This window comes from Citrus sinensis, chromosome 5, assembly GCF_022201045.2.
Source record: "Citrus sinensis cultivar Valencia sweet orange chromosome 5, DVS_A1.0, whole genome shotgun sequence".
Lineage (NCBI taxonomy): Eukaryota > Viridiplantae > Streptophyta > Magnoliopsida > Sapindales > Rutaceae > Citrus > Citrus sinensis.
In genome coordinates, this window is record NC_068560.1 from 35,289,648 (window position 1) to 35,312,582 (window position 22,935).

The 22,935-nt window shown below is 34.6% G+C and overlaps 2 protein-coding genes across 5 annotated transcripts; both read right to left on the reverse strand.

The window, feature by feature from the left end:
* Positions 1–2,326: 2,326 nt before the first annotated feature.
* Positions 2,327–12,003, reverse strand: LOC102611657 (exocyst complex component SEC6). The gene is made up of 25 exons (XM_006473173.4): positions 11,755–12,003; positions 11,617–11,655; positions 11,403–11,491; positions 11,217–11,307; positions 10,843–10,932; positions 10,662–10,741; positions 10,016–10,108; positions 9,754–9,780; positions 9,344–9,451; positions 9,012–9,150; positions 8,871–8,915; positions 8,466–8,521; positions 8,120–8,228; positions 7,572–7,712; positions 7,278–7,457; positions 6,266–6,349; positions 6,079–6,165; positions 4,890–4,934; positions 4,386–4,464; positions 3,857–3,926; positions 3,605–3,692; positions 3,399–3,488; positions 3,106–3,222; positions 2,851–2,913; positions 2,327–2,581 (listed from the first exon to the last, which is right to left on the reverse strand). The coding sequence occupies exons 1-25, from the start codon at positions 11,881–11,883 to the stop codon at positions 2,450–2,452; spliced, it is 2,271 nt and encodes a 756-aa protein (XP_006473236.2). The 5' UTR covers positions 11,884–12,003; the 3' UTR covers positions 2,327–2,449.
* Positions 12,004–12,145: 142 nt separating this feature from the next.
* LOC102611956 (exocyst complex component SEC6-like) lies at positions 12,146–22,641 on the reverse strand. 4 transcript variants are annotated; one of them, XM_052442615.1, is made up of 25 exons: positions 22,287–22,634; positions 22,158–22,196; positions 21,949–22,037; positions 21,759–21,849; positions 21,574–21,663; positions 21,359–21,438; positions 20,992–21,084; positions 20,730–20,756; positions 20,237–20,344; positions 19,914–20,052; positions 19,771–19,815; positions 19,357–19,412; positions 18,977–19,085; positions 18,474–18,614; positions 18,176–18,355; positions 17,806–17,889; positions 17,618–17,704; positions 16,613–16,657; positions 15,909–15,987; positions 15,272–15,341; positions 14,506–14,593; positions 14,289–14,378; positions 14,003–14,119; positions 13,814–13,876; positions 12,146–12,469 (listed from the first exon to the last, which is right to left on the reverse strand). In XM_052442615.1, the coding sequence occupies exons 1-25, from the start codon at positions 22,413–22,415 to the stop codon at positions 12,422–12,424; spliced, it is 2,187 nt and encodes a 728-aa protein (XP_052298575.1). In that variant the 5' UTR covers positions 22,416–22,634; the 3' UTR covers positions 12,146–12,421. The 4 variants fall into 4 exon arrangements, with proteins under 4 accessions (XP_052298575.1, XP_006473237.2, XP_052298574.1 ...); XM_006473174.4 differs by lacking the exon at positions 12,146–12,469 and adding an exon at positions 13,220–13,522 and having other exon boundaries at positions 22,287–22,631; XM_052442614.1 differs by lacking the exons at positions 12,146–12,469; positions 20,730–20,756 and adding an exon at positions 13,220–13,522 and having other exon boundaries at positions 22,287–22,632.
* Between the last annotated feature and the right edge of the window lie 294 nt (positions 22,642–22,935).

Genomic DNA, 22,935 nt, shown 5'->3' on the forward strand with positions numbered 1-22,935 from the left:
GTTATATTTGGGACAGGATCTGGCAAAGACTTCAAGGACGGAGTACACGGATGCTCTTTCGGGCTAGCAAAGAGATTTTACTAAAGACAGTGGCTCTTGCTATGCCTAATTATGTTATGAGTATTTACTTGCGGCCAAAAGAGTTGTGTAAAGAATTAGAAGTGATGATGAATTCCTTCTAGTGGCGTAGCAATCACAATGGAAGGAAAGGGATTACTTGGGTTATATGAGAATATTTGTTCAAACCAAAGGGGTGTGGTGGCCTTGGCGTTAAACAACTTCATTTATTCAACATTGCGATGCTAGGAAAACAGTTGTGGCGATTATTAACCCGTCCTGATTCTCTTATGGCAAAAATTCTCAAAGCTCGCTACTATCCACGAACTTCTGTTCTTCGAGCTTTTTTGGGACACAATCTCAGCTATGTGTGGCATTCTATGTTGGCTGTAAAGGACATGGTGATTCAAGGGAGTAGAGTGCAAGTTGGCAGTGGACATACGATTTCCATCAGTAAGGATCCTTGGTTTCCAAATCTCAATGATGGCTTTGTTTCTTTTAATCTTAATGAGGAACTTGCTACAACATCTATTGGTAGTTTAATGATGCCTAACCAATGAGTATGGGATTATGATGTGGTTTCAGACATTTTCAACTCAAGAGACAAAGCATTGATTCTGTAAATTCCTCTTAGTTCCAGCCGAGATGACGATGTGTGGTATTGGTTGGCTGGCTCTCGAGGTTGCTATTCGGTTCGTAGTTGTTATAAGCTATTAACTTCTACTACCATTGATTCCTTTGCGGGTGTATGGCGAAAACTGTGGAACTTGAATGTGCCGAATAAGGTTAAGAATTTTATTTGGCGAGCTGCAACCAATGTGTTGCCCACTGTAGTCAATTTAATTTTTAAAAGGGTGGATATTCCCTCTACTTGTATTGTGTGCAATGCTTATGAGGAAATTGTTATACATGCTTTGATTGAGTGCAGCTTTGCTAAGTCTTGTTGGATCTCTTCCCCTGTAGGTTTTGTTGGCCACTGCTCTTTTTTCTTGGATCGGCTGGATCACATCTTTACACGTTGCAGTAAAGATAAGTGCAATGTTGCTATAATGATTTGCTGGAGACTTTGGATTAATCGCAATGATAGAGTTTGGAACAACAAAACTTGCTCAGCTTATCAGGTTCTTAACTCAGCTGGGCAGCTACTTTATCAGTGGCATGCAGCAAAGAAGCAAATGTATGATGCTAATGATGATGGTCACGGGCTGGTTCATGGGGCATTGTGTTGGGAGAAGCCTAAGTTTGGCTGGGTTAAGTGCAATGTAGACACAACTGTTTTTGCATCTTAGGGGAAGATTGGGTTTGGTTGTGTGCTTCGAAGTTCAGAAAGATGTTTCTTGGCAGCAAGGTGTGTTGGTATGGTAGGAAGTTTTGGAGCATAGGAGGCTGAAGAGCTTGGCATCCGTGAAGCTCTTAGTTGGCTTAAAGGGGTGCAATTTCCTTGTGTTATTATAGAGATAGACTATTTACAATAGACTGTTTACAAGTGTTCCGAGCTTTGGTTGAGGAGTTTTCAGGTCCAAATGATTTTGAACTAATTATTGAAGAATGTTGAGCTCTTGTTAAATTTATAAGAGAAGTGCAATTCTCGTTTGTGCGTCGGTCTGCGAACTTTACTGCTCACTTTGTTATAAGAGCAGCAAGTTCTATGTCAGGTCCCCATGAGTAGAATTTCATTCCACCTCTGTGGTTATTGAATAATCTGTAGTTCTTTTTGTTTCATCCATTTTTAAAAAAAAGTATCACTCTCTAACATTTCGAATTAGCTGAAGCAATGTCTCCTTATATAACATCGAATTGCTTATCCCTTGGTTCGCTCCTTTGGTTGGTTATAAAATGGACTTGTCATATGTTTACTTCCATCATTTTCATTTCAAATCTGACTCCAATAATTCTTTTCCATCAAAAGCATCAGACGGTGACATTTGACGTTTACGTGCAGCTTGCTAGTTTGAGAATATTATAAACGGCCCAAAACTTGCGGAAGAAGGTTTGCAATTTTCTCAAGGACCCGAATAATACCACCGCCGTCATTTGATTTTCTTAATTTTTTTATTTTATTTAATTTTCTACAATTTACTTGGAAATCAAAACTCACTTGATCATTGGAGGTCAATGCTAGCTTAATTTTGTAAGATCAAATAACCATGGAAAAAAGCACCAGCTTGCCCTAACAAAAACTCACTGAACTAAAAATCAAAATGTTAAAAGAGGACAAGCCATTTTTTGGCATCAACACAATGAATCAGAAATAGCAAGATAACAAAAATAAATTAATGTGGATGAAGTTCTATAATCACCGGAAAAGCATATGTCAATGTACACAAAAATTTACAGCAGTGTTACAACACTAAGAACTGATGAATATATAGTCTCTGACCTTCTGCTCCAATTAAGTAAGCTTTCGCCACAGGTATCCTTTGGAAGCTGATAAGCACTTCACTCTTGAGAAAACAAAACCAGCCTTTGGTGGATGTCCATTAACAAGAGAATTCTCGTAGATTTCTTTGCACTCTTGTAAAACCTGGTTGACAACAAGGACAATAAGAGAATTCTTAACAACATTGCCCTAATAAATATTCAAATTATAACTTTAGACCATTAAAAATGAGTATGTTTAGTCGTTTCTACCCGTGAAAACCACATCACATTTTTTTTTAGTGCATTTCTCCCACTAGGAAATTAATATCATACAAAAAATACTGAACTATTGATTCCACAAGATGATCCAAGACATCCAAAAGGACATGGCACTGTACACTACTAGGAACTAAATCTCAGCACTGCACATACCTCCTTTGCATCCTTTCTTGGTATACCGTCTCGTAATGCAACAAGCCTCTCAACAACCTCAGGCTGAAATTAGATAAAACCAGATAAAATTCAATCAATGTGTTCAGAATAACTGAACATTTTCAAAATTCATGTAGTAGCATTATAATCTACCAGCAAATTCCGAGTGACGGAACATTTATGCATATAAGAGGAATTATTAGATGGGATCAAAAGAATAACTTAGATTGTAGCAGAGTGTCTATAAATGTTTACCGGACAGTCAGGTTGATGTTCAAGGATATTCGTATAAATGAGGGCGAAGGCATCCACACTATTTGCTGAAGCAAGTTCTCTCAAATCGGTCAATATCCTAACTCTGTTTTCAACTTTCTACAGCAGAAGCCAAAGGAAAACGGTTAAGGAATAATAATGAAACATTAGAATCAAAACAATAAAAATAGCTCAAACCATTAGTAAGTGGCCATACATTGTCACCAATAATTACTTCGAAGTGTTTTATGATGAAAAAAGAATAAAAACGCATCTAAAAAAGAACCAAGACTTACATTAATACTTATATACTCCCTAAAAAAGTCTGTAATAACCTCTTCATCCACCCTCAGTCGTTCAATGGTTAATTCCCTGACGTAGTTTTTCTAGAATTTGCAGCACCATATGAACAATCAAGTCAGAGAAATAGAAAACATCATAGAAGGGGCAGGATATATCCAAATGGAAAGACTAATCTGTCAGAAGGAAAAAGAAGAACGACCTGTGTCAGAAGATGATCAATGTAAATTACTATTGTTTCCTCCAAGCAAGCTTCAACAAACCTCCTGAATGATCTCTCTTCAATGAACCTTAATTACAGAACATTAAGAATAAGAGGAACTGTTCCACTGCAAATTAGAACTACCAGAATAATAAAGATATAATATGTTGGAGCAGAGATTTCTGCAGTATGTTCAGTCAATGCATGGAAGCAGTAACATTAAGGTTACCCAAGTTGAAAGAAAAAACTTACATCTTCACATCCATAAAATAATCACCAAATGTTGCTGTTAAGTACTCAGTAACCTGTCCATCACTCCATTCTGAAGCGTATAAAAAGTGAAAAAACCAATTTAGAAGCAAAAGTACTAAAAACTTAAGAGAAAATAATTGAGATTTTTTCTTCTTAACACAATTTAATTGCGCATACATATATACATGCATACATACATACATACATACATACATACATACATATACATATACATATATATAACCTATAATAGAATGATTAGAAATTGCACATTATTATTTTAACACTATATCTACCAAGCAAGGTCACCCAGGTGTTCGGCATGTGAACTATACACAACACACTACTACAAAACAACCATAATATCATACACTACTTAATATAATTTATAATACGCTAGAGTAGTGATTCAAATACTAGAACACTTGATCAATTTTACCCAAAAGTTTTAAGCAAATATATGGACTGGATTTATAATATTTACAATCTAAGAAGAGAAAAGAAGTAAAGCTTTTTAGTAAACTTTTACCTTTCTGATAAAGCTTGACAAGTAACTGCTCCACTCCTGGATCTTCAAAGATGACATTGAGAGTGTGACGCACGGCCTCCTGCATTAAATCAGTGATTCCGTGATAAGGCCTAAAAGTTCTTATCTAATATAAAATTTCCATCTTAATAATAATTTTTGCTAACATAATAAGAGCACTAGCTACAACTTTTGTGATGATTTGTAAGTGAAAAGGTTTGAGATATTAAAGTCAAAGATCAAAGCCTTATTGAAATTTGTTCCAAAAGAACACAAATAAACTGAGATACTTTCTGACAAGAAGGTCAAGAAAAAGGGCCCAGAAAGCTGAAAATTGATGCAACCACAGATGTACACTTTGTTTACCTTCAATAAACTGTCAATTTCAGTGTTTATGGATGCTGGAATAAATGATGAGGCGTGAAAATCAGGTCATGTCAAAACACTATACCGGAAACATACATCAAGAAGGGAAAACAAGTACTAAAAGCTTTAGGTTTTAAATACCTTCGTAACCTCTAGGAAACCTTTGCACGCGTCTTCAAAATTAACCTGCAAAATTGACAAAAGGGAGCAGATATTTTAACAAGTAGAAAGTATATGGGCCCACGTTTCAGAACTGCGAATACATGATCTCCAAACTCTTAGAAACAAATTCAATGCAGATGAGGCCAGCTTACATTAGATTCAATGCAGATGAGGCCTGCTTACATTAGATGATGGTGCCAAAAGGGAAGAAAAAGACCGGGGGGGGGGGGGGGGGGGGAAAATGGAAATGTCTTCACCCATATTATCATACACTAATCAATCATGCATCAAGATGTGTTGGGATCCTACAAATACATTGAACAGATCTTTGCAAATAATGGCGCAACTAGAAAGCCTGGTGTTTACATTGTTTTAAATTCTTTTTATTGCTGACAACAAAAAGGGATTCCTTTTTCTGCTTATCTCATAAAAACATTAATATAGGCTACCCAACTATACTCGCCTTTTTACCACCTGAGCAAAGGGTGGGCAAAATTTTATTATTGTAAACTTATGGAGCTATATGGCAAGGATCTTCCAGGATGGCCAAATTACTAAAATCAAACATATGAGAAACTAATCTTAAATAAATGCTCTTTAGACAAGATTAATATTTCCTAGCTTTCATTACACAACCATAGAAACTCACCACCTAGACAGATTTTAAATTGTCTCTGTAGTTGGCTATTAAAAACAGCTAAATCTGTTTGCAGCATGCCAAAAAATTTCAAGAACATTGAACACAACACATTATAGGTATAAACAAGACTAAATGAAACTATTTTCTTGACATTATTAAATTATCACTGAATCAAAAGGCTGACAAATGATCTTCCAGGATTCACTTGACATGTCATCCAAAGTGACACAAAATGGTGGAACTGTAGAACCAGGACAAAACCTTGCAGTAAAATAATGGCAGCATCCCCCTTTCTTGTAAGATAATAATATTATTCTTCAAAGAGAGACATAGGAGAAAAAGAAAAAAACGAAAATCCAACTCATTACAATGAGAAAATGCGTGTTGAATACAAGCAGGCATATGGGTGTGAGTTCACTGCTAAAGGAAACTATAACAAGAAGGAAACTCAAAAGTGGCTACACTGAATTTCAAAATTTTTAATAAAAAAAAAAAAGGAAACCAGAAATTAAATTATTCTGGCATCACCTGCTCAGCATAATTTGGTGGAAGAGCTTCCATTGTGCTGGTGCTCAGCTCCATTGCAAGGTCATAGCAGCGCAAATTGTTGTTTATCTGTGGATCATGTCAATAACCAGCCAAAGAAAATAGTAACCAATAATTTTCACACAATCGATGCATATTAACACAAGCCATGGATCATGATTTCACTAACCATTGCACACAAAGGTTCCAGACCAATTTCAGGAGCAGGTTCTGCAAGTCTCTCTCTTTCAGCTGCTTGAAAATCAATCATTACCTAAAGAAATACACAGGAAATTAGCTTTAAAATATGAAAGGTAAAAGAGACATTTTATTGAAAACTCTTAAATGTGGACACTGATTTCCACGGTCTACACAGCAAAAATAAAAACTGGATGAACTACAATAAGAGAGAAGACATACAGGAATTCTATCATCAGAGAAAGATGAGCTTAATCATTTTTAGTCTTCTCTCAGATATCCAGTAGTACCATAAGGTAACAGGACAAGATCACAGAAGTTGTCATGAAGACTGTAAAGCACTGAATTTCTTATTTTAAGTGGAAATAATTGAGTTTTATTTTATTGTATGAGACTTTTGTTTAAAGAAGTTTTAAATTTCAGAGTGATTTTTGTTTAGGACATATGAGCCGTATTTGAGTAGCTTTCCTACGTTTATAGATAATCTTTTAGCCTTCTGATCTGTGGTTGTTCATAATTCAATTGTTAAATGTTGAACTTATAGTTGACTTTTGTCAGAAACAACAATATCTAACTGCTGATTTTGCTGTTCTATGAACACTGGGTAGTAAGATTTTTAGATAAGAGACAAGAAAAAATTGCAGGTACCAGCAGTTTGTTGAGCACCCCTACATACTTGGAACTTAATACAGAATAACAAAAATTGTACTAACAGAAGCTAACAGCTCTGGACAGGGCAGTGGCTCTCTGATGTGATCCAATAAGTCAGGCAGTTCAACAAACCTTTTCTAACATGAAGTAGTTGAGTTCAACAAACCAATAGGTCAGGCAGTTTGCTGAGCACGTCTTCATGATGCCAAAAGTTAGGTAGTTGAGTGATAATTTCCGAACTTAAAAAATTCACAAGTTCTTTCTTTTTCTCTTTTTCTTTTTGTTAGGAGTTCAGAGGTAGATTGCAGTTGATGTATTACGATTACTTCTATTTAAATTTAGATGAAACTTGCCTGAATAATAGCCAGAGCAATTCTGTACAACATGATATCAGTGCTATTTTCCCTCACAATTTGCACTTGTTCACCAAGGATCCTGAACAAATCAACAGCAGCTGGAGTGTACAGCTTCCCATCTTCAGTTCTCTTTGGCGGCTGTACTTTATCAGCATCCAAGATATTCAAGTACCATTTCTGGAAAACAGAGTAAGCAAAAGTGGCACAATTATCCAGAGAGAATTAACCAAAGTTGAATTGCAAATTTTACAAGTAAGAGCACCATTGACTGATTGGATAGTAATATATTACCTTTGTTGTAGCTTGCATTCTCTCAACATATGAATTCATCAAGGGATCCATAGCACCACTCTCGGAACAAACTTGGGCAAGAGACTCATCAACCCCAAGCCCAATAAGATTATCTTGGTATTCAACTACCCAACCAGTGACCTAGTTGCAAGCAAAAAAAATCAATGCACTGCTGAAAAAAGAAATATTAAAAAAGAAAGAGAAGAGATTCATTTTACAAGAAGAAAACTCCACGAGGCTTACAAGTATAGTATAACTCCAAAAAGAAATAAAGTCTTAAGGGAAATGCTAAAACTACTTGCATCTTTTTGCTTATTATAATTGCTTCCCAAACTAACCACTAGTAGCTATGTAAATACTTGAAAGCAGAGTTAGCATGCATTTTATTGTTATGCAAAGGTATGTTATCACTTGACCTAATGGCAAGCAACCATAGTAGCTATAACGGAAGTATATTATGCATGCCAAATTCTGTTCAATAACCATGTTGCGCTTACAAAATGATATGACAAGCTTGAAATCCAAACCAAAAAAATCCAGGAAAATACCTTTAAAATCTCTATATTTGTCAGTTCATTTGCCCTGTCGCTTAGCAATCTAAGCATCTGAATAAACCTCTCAGTATACAGGTTTACCATTAGCTGGAAAATTTCATATCTGTCAAAATGGGAAACTGAACCAGAATGAATAAGATGGTCCCATAGAAGACTATCTTTGATGCGACCAATGATCATCGATGGCATTGCTCATGCTCACGCAATGAATTGCATATACACACCAGAGACAGAATTAGGGGGCAACTGAGACAAAAATTACTGTCTGGATTTATCAGCCGAAATCAAAGCTGCAGATCTTGGTAAAGTGAGAAAGTAGCAGATTTTAAACAGCACAAACCTTGGAGGAAAACATGGTGCCACATAATCATAAATATCTGCAAGCTCTTCTCCAATCTATGCACCAAAAATAAAAATATTATGTTATCTAAGTTATACACTGCAAGTTATAGAATCCTTGAGGCTGAAAATTTAAGAATTTTGCCAGCCGTTCTCTGTCAGAAACTTGTCACAATCTCAAATTAAAATTGTCTATGAACAATTTTAGTTCTCAATTCAATTTCCCATGTAGGCCGCAAAACAGAAAATATCAAACGCAAGACAAATCATAGCACTTAACAAAGGAAAAATGAATAGAGAAGGGGAAAATAAGAAAGAAAGTCTTTTGAGGTGATACAAATCCCCATCTTTGTGAGTTGATGAAATTGAATGTAAGTTTTATAAATTGGTGATCAATGGTGCATACCGTTCGAGCTTCCTCCAAAGCTGCTTTTAGGTCTTCAAACACAAGCTGGTGCACAGATTACTAAGTCATTTACATTGAAGAATCAACTACAAAATATTCTCCCTCCTAATGATGTAGCTAATAAATGACAAAAAGATGCACCTCTGTTAGAAGCTTATTAAATCTTCTTTCAACTGCCTTCCTTATTTGCTCGTAGCATTTATCCTTATAGCCTTTTCCTTGAACCTTCAACTTCTGCTGAGTATGGCTGTTTGAAGAAATGGTTGCAGTGGTAGATTTCCTGGAGGACATAAGTAAACAACTCATAATGCATTCACTAGAGAGCTTGGTGAGACAAAAGGTGCAATACATGAAACATAAACACCCCGGATAAATGGAATGAAATACCACAATAATGCTTTGTAGTGAGAAAAGACAAAAATGACATACTAGAGTTAATATATTTATATTAAAAATCATTTTGAAATGGTTACTTGGCACTTCTACGAGGGTTTGAAATTGCTGCCATCACACCACCTCCCTCAGCTTCAGCTGCTTCCTCAGCAAGTTGCTGATCAAGGATTTCTTGCATTTCAACAACCCTATGAGGAGAAAACAAAATTCAAGTCAAAAAATGAGAAATGGTTATATATTATTATATTGACTTATGATACATAAAGATTGAAGTATCTGCATTGTCATAAGAAAATGCAAAATGTAGCTCAATGTCTCTGTATGTAGCAAATTTCATACACAATGCTTGCCATAAAGTAGATCCCTTCCTATTTGGCAGTTTTTTGAAAATAAGAATATTGGTTTCCACAATTATCCATAACCTTAAAAAAAAAGAAAAAAAAGAAGCCTAATTAAAGCAGAAAATTTCTTAGGCCAATCAGCTACATACCTTAGAGCACGGACCAAAGTTTGTGGACTACAAAATGAAGAAAAAAAAAAAAAACAGAGTATGAGAAATTGAGCAACAAAAGATTCCAAAACAAATAAAACAAACATATTCAAAGACATTTCGATGCATGAATAATGTTATCATTAGCGATACGGAATTACGAATAATTTATATTGTAGCTTTGCAGTAAAAAGAGAGAGACTATCCATGTTAATTAAAGAACTACTAAAGTCAACAGGTTTTCCAGATCACAAGAATATACCTTTCTTTGGAGAGCTTATAGAAGTTCGAAATATAGCCCCATAATGTCTTCTCAAATGTTTCCCATATTTGATCAACATCTTCAAAATATTCTCTGGCAAAAGTTCAAAATAGAAGTCAATAAGATTGAGTCTAAACATTAAACCAATCAACGCCCCAACCCAGAGTTCAAAAATACAAGTCATTCCAATATTCACGTTCAGTTTGATGTGTTATTAAATCCAAAAGTTAATGTATTTTCTTGCTCCCTTTCCTATCGTAACAATTTTTTCTATATGTATCTTCGTAAATGACTACTGTGTCTAATCATCATTAACATAGCATTTAATGAGATATGCCAAGAAACAACCATGAATTTGCTTTGAGTCAATTGCTTACAAGCATCCTATTAATATTAAGAGACAAAATGACCAATTCAAAACCTGCTAGCCATGCTTTTAATATAACCTAATTTTGATATGTAACTTCTAGACCCTAATTATTCATGTGCATATGCAAAAATCTACTGAAATCCTTAAATCATTGCTCAATAATCAAGGAAACACAAAATATAATAATGATCATTGAGCTCAATTTATTTTCTTCCTCAGTCAATTGCTTTGAGCTTACTATGAATTCAGCAATGAATTTGAGAAAAAGATAGAGACCTCAGTCTGCCAACTTCCTCTTTATGAGATTCAGCAGCTGCTAATGCAAACCTCCGTTTTCCATCAAGCGCTGTTAACCTCTATGACAAATTGAAGGTAAGAAGATGAACGAAATTAGTGTAATGTGTTAAGAAAATTATTAAGATTTTCAACTTGAAACTCAACTGATACAAATATATACCTCATAGGTGTTAATAAGTTCTTTATCATCACCCAAAGAATCCTTGGCCTCAGCTGCTTCAACAGAAATAGACATCATACCCTCAACGTCCTAATAAAGATCAATAAGTTCAATACATATTCTCCAAAAGAAAAGAAGCAGATCAACATACAAAATCTTCAACATTTCACACTCCAAATTTGTAGCTTAAACAAAAAAAAAAAAAACCCTAATTCGCCAATGGCCTTCAGATCCAACCAATTAACGACACTAAATCCCATTCTAGAAAGCAACTTAGCCCAAATGCATTCTTGTACATATTTAACTTTGTTACCATTAACCAAAAGTCCATTAACAAACAAGATTAAGAAACTTAGTAGAAAGATTACACTGACCTTGAGAGTTGTACTTAAGTTATTCCTAGCATTGCTAAGCAGCTTTATCTGATCATGATTTTCAATCAAAGTTTGGCATTCTTGACAGTACCTGATATAGAATACAATACAACATTAAGCACACAATAAACACAAAAGAAAACACATCAATTTTTTACAATTACTACCACCACCACCATCACATACCTTTCAATAGAAATAAAATTCTCACGAAGCTGGCTGATCATCTGCTCCGACAAGGCCAGCGATTCTAATCCAGTCTGCGCCTGCTCAATCTGGATTGCATGTACGTAATCCAACAATAAAAAAATGAGTAAAACTCAACGTGAGCTCGCCATTTCAAATTTCAAATCACAGAAGAAATAACAATGCGAAGATTGAAACTGTAAACTGTAATTACCTGCTCTGCGACCATTGTACTAAGTTGCGAGTCATTTGCCTAGATCAGAATTTTGATTCTACAGTCAATTGAATGCTAAAATTGTACAAAACGTTAAAAAAAAATGAAATTCGGATATAGAAAAGGATCCACATCCACCTGTTGGCGAGCAATGTAATCGGCTTTCATGTCTCCAATGAACTGCAACTGGTCGGGAAGAGTCAAGAGCTTAGCGACTTCACGAACAGCAGCTTCTTTAGCTTCAACGCCGAGGTCCTCGCTCATCATCTTGTCAAAAGTCACTTCTGTTTATTTGATTTGACTTGACGGAGACCAAATCTTCTTGCAAGGAAACGAATTAACGAAAAATTTATACGGTTTCCGTTTTGGTTTTCATTTCTCATAGTGTGGTTATTGTCGAGGGATAATTTCAGTTATTATTGAGGGATAATTTCAGTAAAGTCCTTATCGATTTTTCGTAATTACAGTTCCGTCCACGTGCTTTGACAATTTTGGCCCTGCTATACTCAAGACTTTTATCTTTAAGAGATAATTTATTAGCATGTCACGTCCACTGGTAATGAACCGTTTAGTATTTGAATTGTATAATGATAAACTGAAGTTTTGTTGTTGGTTTCTCATTTTTCATAATTAATTCAATTTGTTATCAGATTTTATTTAATCGATGATTGAAGTATTGAACGATGATTTAACAAAGTCGGTTATATTTTCGCATATGGACATGAAGTCGCATGGTGCCAGTTTCTGGATAATTTCGTTAAGCTTAATAACACTTGACCCGCCCCACCCCTACGCCATTTGAGCTTTAGGCCAGAAGCATCCAACAGAGGTAGCAATAAAATCCGGATTCAGCCTGCATCCGCAAGCATCAGGAAGATTCGGATTAAGAAAAATCTAGATTCACATATTAAAAAATAGAATCCGCATATAAAATCAATTAATTTTTTTTAATCAAGAATTAAATAAAAAATACATATTAAAATTAAATTTTATTTGTAGATTTATAATGTTGTTGCGTGTTATTTATGTTAAAATTTTAATTGTTGAATTATAATTGAATTTTATTTGATATTATTAGGTATATTATTGAATTTTTAGATTATATGTTAAATTATTAAATTTTGATTTTTGTATATTCAGATATCCAAAATATTCGCCCGCATCTGTTACAGATGTTACCTGTATTTGGATCCACATATTTTTTTCAAATCCGGATGCGGACCCATATATAAAAATGTAAATGCGAATCCGAATCTACATGCACATGTCTACATTCAAATTTTGATCCGAATTTTGCCATCCCTAATATCCACCAATCAAAAACAATCTACGTCCACTAGTTATTGCATTCAAAGTAATGCTATAACCAAATTTTTTTTTGTACAATATTAATGTGATATAATAATATCAATTGGATAAATACAAAATAATAAAAATAAAATTCCGTGGGTCATAGGATGTTTCATGCAAGAATTTTATTATAGCGCATCAGATTGTAAAATATAATTTGTACGATAAACATTCTAAGGACAATTCTCATACTTGCAAATTTATCATTTCTTTATCTCCTGAAAAAGTAGGCTTTGTTTAGCTTCAAATTAAATTCATGGAACTAGGTATTTCATAATAAAAAACGAAACCTTGCAAAAGTACAATGAATAACATAAGTGTAGATGCAAAAAAAAAGTCTACTACAATCACTGGATAAGTAGGTCAAATTTACAAGTGTTCCTACTACACTAGTGCTGAAGCACATAACTGTCTCCAATTAAGTGAGCTTTCGCCAGAGATAATCATACCCTTTGGAAGCTGATAAGCATTTCACCCTCGGAAAAACAAAACCAGGCTTAGGTGGATTTCCATTAATAAGAGAATTCTCGTATATTTCTTTGCACTCTTGTACAATCTGTTCAACAGCACAGGGAATAAGAGAATTCTTAACTATATGCCCCAATAAATATTCAAATTTCTAATTCTGACCATTAAAAATGGGCGAGTTTGGTTCTTTCTACCCCTGAAAACCATACCACATTTCTCGATTCCATTCTAAGTGTATTGCTCCTACTAGAATGTTTAAATTTAATACAGAGAAGAAATATATTGAGTTATAAAGGTTCCAAAAGATGCTCTAAAACATCCAACAGGAGAAACTTGACATTTTACTCTGATGTGAGCTAAATTTTAGTACTGAACATACCTCCTTTGCATCCTTCCTTGGTATAGCTTCTCGTAATGCAACAAGCCTCTCAACAACCTCAGGCTGAAATTGGGTAAAACCAGATATAATTTGATCACAGTGACTGAATATTATCAACTATGAAAGAAAATACTAGCTGGAGTCGAAAAAATTAACTTGGATTGTGGCAGGGTGTTTATAAATGTTTACCGGGCAGTCAGGTTGATGTTCAAGAACATTCGTATAAATGAGCGCAAAGGCATCTACGCTATTTGCTGAAGCAAGTTCTCTCATATCGGTCAATACCCTTACTTTGCTTTCAACTTTCTGCAGCCGAAGCCAAAGGAGAGTGGTCAAGAAATAAGAATGAACCATCAGATTTAACCATATCCATCTGTTAGGAAAGTGGCTACAAGTGCTGTCACCAAGAATTACTTTTAAGTGTTTTATGAAGAAGAAAGAATAAGAAGTGTCTGAAGAAAGAACCAGCACTTACATTAACACTTACATACTCCCTAAAGGCCTCGATTATAGCCTCTTCATCTTCCCTCATTCGTTCAATGGTTATTTCCTTGATGTAGTTTTTCTAGAATTGCAGCACCATATGAACAATCAAGTCATAGAAACAGAAAACATCGAAACATGGGCAAAAATGATCAAAATGGGAAGTTGAGCTGGTCAACCTTTTATTCTCAAAAGCAAAAAGAACAAACCTGTGACAGAAGATGATCAATGAAAAGGACTACTGTTTCCTCCAGGCAAGCTTCAACAAATCTCCTGAATGATCTCTCTTCAACGAACCTTATTTACAGAACATCAAAAAAAGAGATACTGTTCAACTGCAAACTAGAACTACCAGATAAAAATGATATAATTATGTCAGAGCAAGGACTTCTGCATTTCTGAAGATCAAAAGGCCAAAAAACCGGTGATAAATAAGCCAGTTCTAAGGCACACCAGTGATGTAATAACTCGAGTACTCATCATACACGTGGTAATGAATGAATGAAAAAAGAGCAATGTTTCAGGAGCACCCAAGACTTTTTCCAACAGAGGATGAACTATTTAGACACAATAATTAATAACCTTTGACAAGCTTTAAATGACATAGAAATAGTTTTGAAGTCAAACAAATGATTCATTCATAACGCTACTGTTCCATAATCCACCAAGAATTTATGGAGTAAATGTTCATGCTTTTTCTTTCAAATTAAGTTTGCAAGAAAGTCATAAATGAAGATGGAATCCACCCAAACATCAACTTATATGCAACAAGGTTAAAAAGAAGGGGATGCAAATGGGGAGACCAACACGTCATACTCACAACCCCTTCAAGTAAGAAAACAATTTTAATCTTGAAAAAGAGAGAGAGAGGTAAAAGAAAAAAATATAAGTTTGTCTGATCTTTTCTGTTCAATCAATGCCTGGAATGCAGTAATATGAAGGGTTACCCACATTGAGAAAAAAAAAAGAACTTACATCTTCACATCTGCAAAATAATCAGAAAACGTCGGCAATATGTATTCCGTAACCTGTCCATCACTCCATTCTGAAACATATAAAAGGTGAAAAAATAAATTATTTTTCTTCTTAACAAACAGATGTGATTTTCTAGATATACATTAAAGCCTGTGATAGAATAATTAGAAATTGCACATATTAAAAGTGTCAATTTCATGTTACTCATGAAACGATAATCTTTAAAATGCCTCTCAAATTAATTAGTTTAAACCTCAACTTACCTCATTCTATTTGTTAAAAAGAGCAAAGAAAAAAAAATCATCAATGCACCCATATTCTTCGTTATCTTTTGAAAAAAAAAGGAGTAAATTCATATTTATAGTAGTTTGGAGAGTATTTTGAAGACTGTATTTATTGATTAGAAATTGCAATAAAAAACTATGATCGAATGTTAGAAATTACATATATTATGTTTAATACTAAATCTACTGAGCCAGGCCCCTCCTGCGGGAGGCATGTGCTCTAAACACAACCGCTACAAAAACAAAACCATAATAACATGCATTACTTGTTACAATTTATTGAACTATAGTATGTACGAGCTAACAAATATACAGGGAAAAAATGTAAATAATGAATGGAGAAAAAACTTTACCTTTTGAATAAAGCTTGAGAAATAATTGCTGCACCTCAGGATCATCAAAGATAACACTGATGAGGTGAAACAGGGCTTCCTGCATTCAACCACTGATTCTGGTAAGGCCTGAAAATTCTTATTAAATACACAACTTTCTGTCTTAATTACAGTTTTGACTAACATACTAAGACCAGTAGCTACAATTTAAAACGATTCTGCAAAAAATGTACTCACAAAGTTGCAGTCTTAAACAATACATGTTAAAAGAAGAATTGACCTCGACAGACCTTTAGCACATACAAGACAAAGAAAAGGGGATGCAGCGAGGGTATAGAGACATTTAAGGGTTTGCCCAAACAAGTTGCTAACTTGGGGAGCTTTTGCGATTATTTTTGAAGCCACAGGGTATATAATATATAAGTAAAAGAACAAGAAGAAAATCCTCTTAATTTCTGGTAAATTAAGGTCAAGACAATCTCTTAATTTCTAAACCACACCCCCCCCCCCCAAACAAAAAAAGAAGAAGAGATAACTGAAAATTGAAGCAATCACAGATATCTACACTTTTGTTTAGTTCAGTAAATGGTCAATTTCAGTGGTCATGGATGTTGGAATAAATGATGAGGCATGAAAGCAGGTCAAGTCGAAGCATTATATTTTATATATGGCAAAACATAAATCAAGTAGGTAAAACAGTTTTGAAAGCTTTAAGTTTTAAATACCTTTGCAACCTCTAGGAAACCTTTGCACGCGTCTTCAAAATTAACCTGCAAAGGTGACAATAGGAAACAGATTTTACAAACTTTATGAGCCCATGCTTCAGAATTACAAATACATAAGCTTCATACTCTTAAAAGTCATTCAACGGTTATGAGGCTTTGCTAATATTAGATTACGATGCAAAAGAACAAGAAGAAAATATCTTCACTCATGCATCAAGATTTGTTGGCATCCTACAAATTCAGTTTACTGTTGTTCGTCGCAAACGATGGTGAAAGTAGAAAGGCTGGTGTTTACATCTTTTTTAATTATTTTTCTTGCTGGAAATGAAAAGCCATTCCTTTTTTTTTTCCTTATTTCATATCAATAAATTGATATAGGACTACCTAACTATACTCGCCCTTTTACCATCTAAGCAAAGGGCAAGCTATATTTTATTTGTCTAAACTTCTAGGAGCTATATGGCAAGAATCTTTTAAGCAGAGCAAAATATTTAAACATAAAAGAAACTAATCTTATGTAAATGCTCTTTAGACAAGACTGATGTTTCCTAACTTTCAACGTAATTATGCAACCATAGACCTGCACTGCTATAGAGGTTAAATTCACTGTGTAATTGGCTATTTTGAAAATGCTCATCTCTTTGCAGCCATGCGAAAACAGATGAATATCACCGAACACAGTGTATTATAGGTATAATGAATACTAAATAATTGTAATTGTCTATATTATTAAAGTATTTCTGAATTCAAAGGCTGACAAATGATGTTCCAGTATTCACTCGATATGTGTATCCAAAATAACGCGAAGGTTGAACCGGGAAAAAACAATCCAACTTATTTGTGCAAAATAAGAAAATGCTTGCTGCAAACAAGCAGGCATATGTGTATGAGTGCACTGCTAAAAGAAAATAAAATCTCAAAGAAGCTAAATGTGGCTTTATTCAATATCAAAATTTTTTATAATGATTGGAAAGGAAATCAGAAATTAAATGGAGTCTGCATCACCTGCTCAGCATAATTTGGTGGAAGAGATTCTATGGTGCTGGTGCTCAGCTCCATTGCAAGGTCATAGCAGCGCAAATTGTTGTTTATCTGTGTATCATGTTGATAAATGCCGCACAGAAAATAGTAATCGATAATTTTCACACAATCAATGCGTATTAACACAAACCATGCATCAACATTTCACTTACAATCGCACACAAAGGTTCCAGACCAATTTCAGAAGCAGGTTCTGCAAGTCTCTGTCTTTCAGCTGCTTGGAAGTCAATCATTACCTAAATAAATACACAGGAAATTAGTTTAAAGAATAAGGAGGGTAAAAGAGCCATTTGTTGAAGGCTCTCAAATGTGGACAAGAACTCTATAAATTAGGCAAAAATAATAAAAAAAATATACATATTTTAAAAAGAAAAAGACAACAGGAAGAACTCCAATAAGGGAGAAGACATACAGGAATTCTATCATCATAGAAAGATGAGCTTAATCATTTTCAATTTGAATATGTTAGGATTACAATTGAAGCATTGCAATTACTTCAATATAAATTTAGAAGAAATTTACCTGAATAATAGCCAGCGATATTCTGTATAACATGACATCAGTGCTGTTATCCCTCACTATTTGCACTTGTTCACCAAGGATCCTGAACAAATCAACTGCAGCTGGAGTGTATAGCTTCCCATCTTCAGTTCTCTTTGGCGGCTGTACTTTGTCAGCATCCAAGATATTCAAGTACCATTTCTACAAAACAGAGTAAGCAAAAGTTGCACGCTTACTGAGACAGAGAGAACTAACCAAAGTGAATTGCAAATTTTCCAAGTAACAGCACCACTGACTGATTGGGTGGTGATATCTTTACCTTTGTTGTAGCTTGCATTCTCTCAACATAGGCATTCATTAGAGGATCCATAGCACCACTTTCAGAACAAACTTGGGCAAGAGACTCATCAACCCCAAGCCCAATTAGATTATCTTGGTATTCAACAACCCAACCAGTTACCTAGTTTCAAGCAATAAAAAGAAAAAAAAAAATCACTGCTTAAATGAAAACTTAAAACAATGAAGTTAAAAATCCATTTTACAAGAAGAAAACTCCTGAGACTTACAAGCATAACTCAACTCCAAAAAAGAAATCAAATGTTGAGGGAAATGCTAAAACTACTTTCCATATTTTCACTTATTCAATTGCTTTACACACAAGCTGCAGGTGGAAGTGTAAATACTTAGAAATAAGGACTATGAAAGATCTATGAGACACGGATATCAGTCCAAAGTATTAGCTGTTTAATTACCAATGTTGCGCTTACAAATATGAATGACAAACTTGAAATCAAAACCAATAAGGATCCAGGAAAAAATTACCTTTAAAATCTCTATATTTGTCAGTTCATTTGCCCTGTCGCTTAGCAATCTGAGCATCTGAATAAACCTCTCAGTATACAGGTTTACCATTAGCTGGAAAATTTCATATCTGTCAAAAGGGGGAACAGAACCAGAATGAATAAGACGTTTCCAGAGAGATCACCTTTGATGCTGCCAGTGGTCAGAAATGGTACACTGCTTCATGTACACACACCAAATTGATATATATAACCCCCCTCCCCCCCCCCCCACCCCCACCCAAAAAAATAAAAAATTTGAGGGCAACCAAAACAAAATTTACTGTCTGGATATATTAGCTGAAATCTAGCTGTAGATCCTGGTAAAGCATGATGTAGTAAGAGATTTTAAATAGCACAAACCTTGGAGGAAAACATGGAGCCACATAGTCATAGATATCTCCAAGCTCTCCTCCGATCTATGCGCCAAAATAAAAAATTATGTTATCCAATTTTATCTGCTGCAAGTTATACATAACTTCATGTTTAACTACTAAGACTTTTGCCAGCTCTCTCTGTCCGGAACTTGTCACTTTATCAAATTAAAAATTGTTAATATACAAGAAAATCTTCTGAATAACAGTCCATTGTTTTTTCCATTAGGCTAAAAAACAGAATAACATATCAAACACAAGACTTTTAGCACTTGACGAACAAAAAGGGAATAGAGAGCGGGAAAAAGTAGAAAGAAAAGTGATGATGTGATAAAACTTCCAGTCTTTGAAAGTGGAAAATATTGTACATGAGCAGTAAAAATTAGTAATGAATGGTGCATACCGTTCGAGTTTCCTCCAAAGCTGCTTTTAAGTCTTCAAAAACAAGCTGGTGCATAGATTACTGTAAGGTAATTTATATAGAAAGAAGAAATACAAAATATTCTCCCTTATAATGACATAGCTCATTGATAACAATAAAAACACCTCTGTTAGAAGCTTATTAAACCGTCCTTCAACTGTCTTCCTTATTTTCTCATAGCATTTATCCTTATAGTGTTTTCCCTGAACCTTCAACTTCTGTTGAGTAAGGTTTTTTGAAGAAGCCATTGCAGTGGTAGATTTTCTGCAGGCCATAAGTTCGTAATGCCATTCAATATAGAGCTTGGTGAGACAATGGTGCAATATATGAAGAGTGTGCACCCTGGACAAATGAGATGAAATACCACAGCAATGCTCTGTACTGGAAAAGGCAGAAATGCCAAACTAGAGCTAATATTTAATATTGAAAATAACTTTAAAATGGTTACTTGGCACTTCTACGAGGGTTTGCAATTGTCGCCATCACACCATCTCCCTCAGCCTCCGCTGCTTCCTCTGCAAGTTGCTGATCAAGGATTTCTTGCATTTCAACAACCCTATAGGGCGAAAAACAAATTTCAAGTAAAAAATGACAGATGACTATTTATTAATATATTGGCACTAGAGTAAACTGAATCAATAACATTAACACTGAGGCACAATTTGTGGCAACATATTGCCCCAATGTGTCAAATCCTCAAAGTAAATATGAGACAGAAAAATTAAACTATATCTGCATAGTCACAAGAAAATGCAAAATGTAGCAGAATATTCCTGCATATGGCAACTTTCATCACACAAAGTTTGCCTCAAAGGAGATCCTTTCCTATTTGGAAATTCTGAGAATATAAGAATATTTCTTGCAATTAACAATAAATTACCTAAAAAATAAAAGTCTATAATAAAAGCAGACAATTGCTTAAAGGCCAATCAACTACATACCTCAAAGCACGAACCAACGTTTGCGGACTGCAGTATAAAAGACAGTATACAAAATGAGTGCGAAATAGTTCCAACACACAAATAAAGCAAATATATTCAAAGGCATTTCAATGCATGAGAATAATGTTAACATTAGCAATACAGAGTTAAGGATAATTTATAATGTAGCTTTGCAGCAAAAAGCGAGAGGATAACAGAGACCATCCATACGCATTAAAGAACCGCCGAAGTTAAGAGGTTATCCAGATCTACGAGAATATACCTTTCTTTGGAGAGTTTATAGAAGTTTGAAATATGGGTCCATAATGTCTTCTCAAATGTCTCCCATGTTTGATCAACATCTTCAAAATATTCTCTGGTAAAAATCCAATGCAGAAGTTAAATGAAATCAAGTCATTTAAAAAATAAGACTGTAAATTAATTCTCCAACCCAGGCATCAAAGATAAAAAGTCATTTCAATATCTATGTTCAGTTTCACCATGTTATTATAATCCAAAAGTTTATGTAATTTTTGTCTCCCTCTCAGAACAATTTCTCTATGCATATCTGAAGCTTAATTTAATTATTTTTCTCCATCAATTGTTTTGAGCTTACTATGAATTCATCTATGACTATGAAAAATTCAGACCTCAGTCTGCCAACCTCATCTATATGAGATGCTGCTGCTGCTAGTGCAAACCTCCGTTTCCCATCGAGCGCTGTTAACCTCTATGACAAATTGAAGGTAAAAAGATTAAAGACATTAGTATGTTGAGTAAAATGTATAAGATTCTTTTAACTTGAAACTACAAATAATATTTCAAGTAAACAATACACACACACACACGCACATGTTAAATCTACCTCATAGGTATTAACAAGTTCTTTATCATCACCCAGAGAATCCCTGGCCTCAGCTGCTTCAACAGAAATGGACATCATACCCTCAACATCCTATTAAAAATATCAATAACTTCAACGCACGTTCACCACAAAGCAATGGCTTCCTCGAACAAGATCATGAAACTGAGTAGAAAGAGTAAACTGACCTTGAGAGTTGTATTCAAGTTATTCCTAGCATTGCTAAGCAGCTTTATCTGATTATGATTTTCGATCAAGGTTTGGCATTCTTGACAGTACCTGATTACAATACAATATAATACGACCACTTTAGCCACACACAAACTCTAAAAAAAATAAAAAAACAAGTTTCTACAAATTACAATCGCCACCGCATACCTTTCAATAGAAATAAAATTCTCACGAAGCTGGTTTATTGTGTTCTGCGACAAGGCCAGCGATTCTAGTCCAGTCTGCGCCTGTTCAATCTTTAGTCGTACGTTATTTTACGTGATCCAACAAAAACACAAATAAACTCAACGTTATCTCGCCAGCTCTAGTTTCAAATCAAAGAAGAAATGATATTGCCAAATTGAAAGTATAATTACCTGCTCCGCGACCATTGTACTAAGTTGCGCGTCATTTGCCTAGATCAGGATTCCCATTTTTTTTTTCCTTTTCAGTCAATTGAATATAGAAAATAATATACAATATGAAATTGGAACCCAAAAATGAACCTGTTGGCGGGCAATGTAATCGGCTTTCATATCTCCAATGAACTGTAATTGATCAGGGAGAGTCAAGAGCTTTGCGACTTCACGGACCGCTGCTTCTTTAGCTTCAACGCCGAGATCCTCACTCATCATCTTGTCCAATGCACTTCTGTTTGTTTGATTTGATTCTATTTTATCGAAACCAGAACTTCTCGCTCTACTTCACGGATTTGAAAGCCTTTTATATGGTTCGGTTTTAAACATCAATAATGTATAAAATAATAGATAAATTGTCATTTAAGTAAAGTAGAAGGGGATAGGTGAAATGAAGTAAAAGACAAATTCTTGCTTTCATTTACGATCCTTCCCAGCTGCTCTATCCTATTTATTGTGCGTAGTGCAATTTAGTGTTGCCACGATACTGTACAAGTGTCACAATGAGGCTTTAAATAAATCATAGAGTTCGGAAAATGAATCATTATAATGTACATATACATATAACAAGCAGTAAATAAATAAGGAATGGATGACACTACCCTTTGATTTTTGTTTTTGTTTATAAAATATTAAAAGATAAAATTAATATAGTTGGAGTTAATGAACCTGCTATTTTTTAACTCATTTTTTTAAATATATTAAAAAAAAATCTCTCTCCACTGTTACTGTGTGTAAG

Excerpts from the sequence above, each read along its gene's own strand:
- LOC102611657 (XM_006473173.4), bottom strand. The coding sequence starts at position 11,883 with ATGATGAGCGAGGACCTCGGCGTTGAAGCTAAAGAAGCTGCTGTTCGT. Across the intron at positions 10,933-11,216 it reads ACTTAAGTACAACTCTCAAG|GACGTTGAGGGTATGATGTC; the intron begins GTCAGTGTAATC and ends GATCTTTATTAG. Across the intron at positions 9,452-9,753 it reads ACTTTGGTCCGTGCTCTAAG|GGTTGTTGAAATGCAAGAAA; the intron begins GTATGTAGCTGA and ends TTCTCCTCATAG.
- LOC102611956 (XM_006473174.4), bottom strand. The coding sequence starts at position 22,415 with ATGATGAGTGAGGATCTCGGCGTTGAAGCTAAAGAAGCAGCGGTCCGT. Across the intron at positions 14,379-14,505 it reads TTGATCATCTTCTGTCACAG|AAAAACTACATCAAGGAAAT; the intron begins GTTTGTTCTTTT and ends CTGCAATTCTAG. Across the intron at positions 14,120-14,288 it reads GGGAGTATGTAAGTGTTAAT|AAAGTTGAAAGCAAAGTAAG; the intron begins GTAAGTGCTGGT and ends CTTCGGCTGCAG.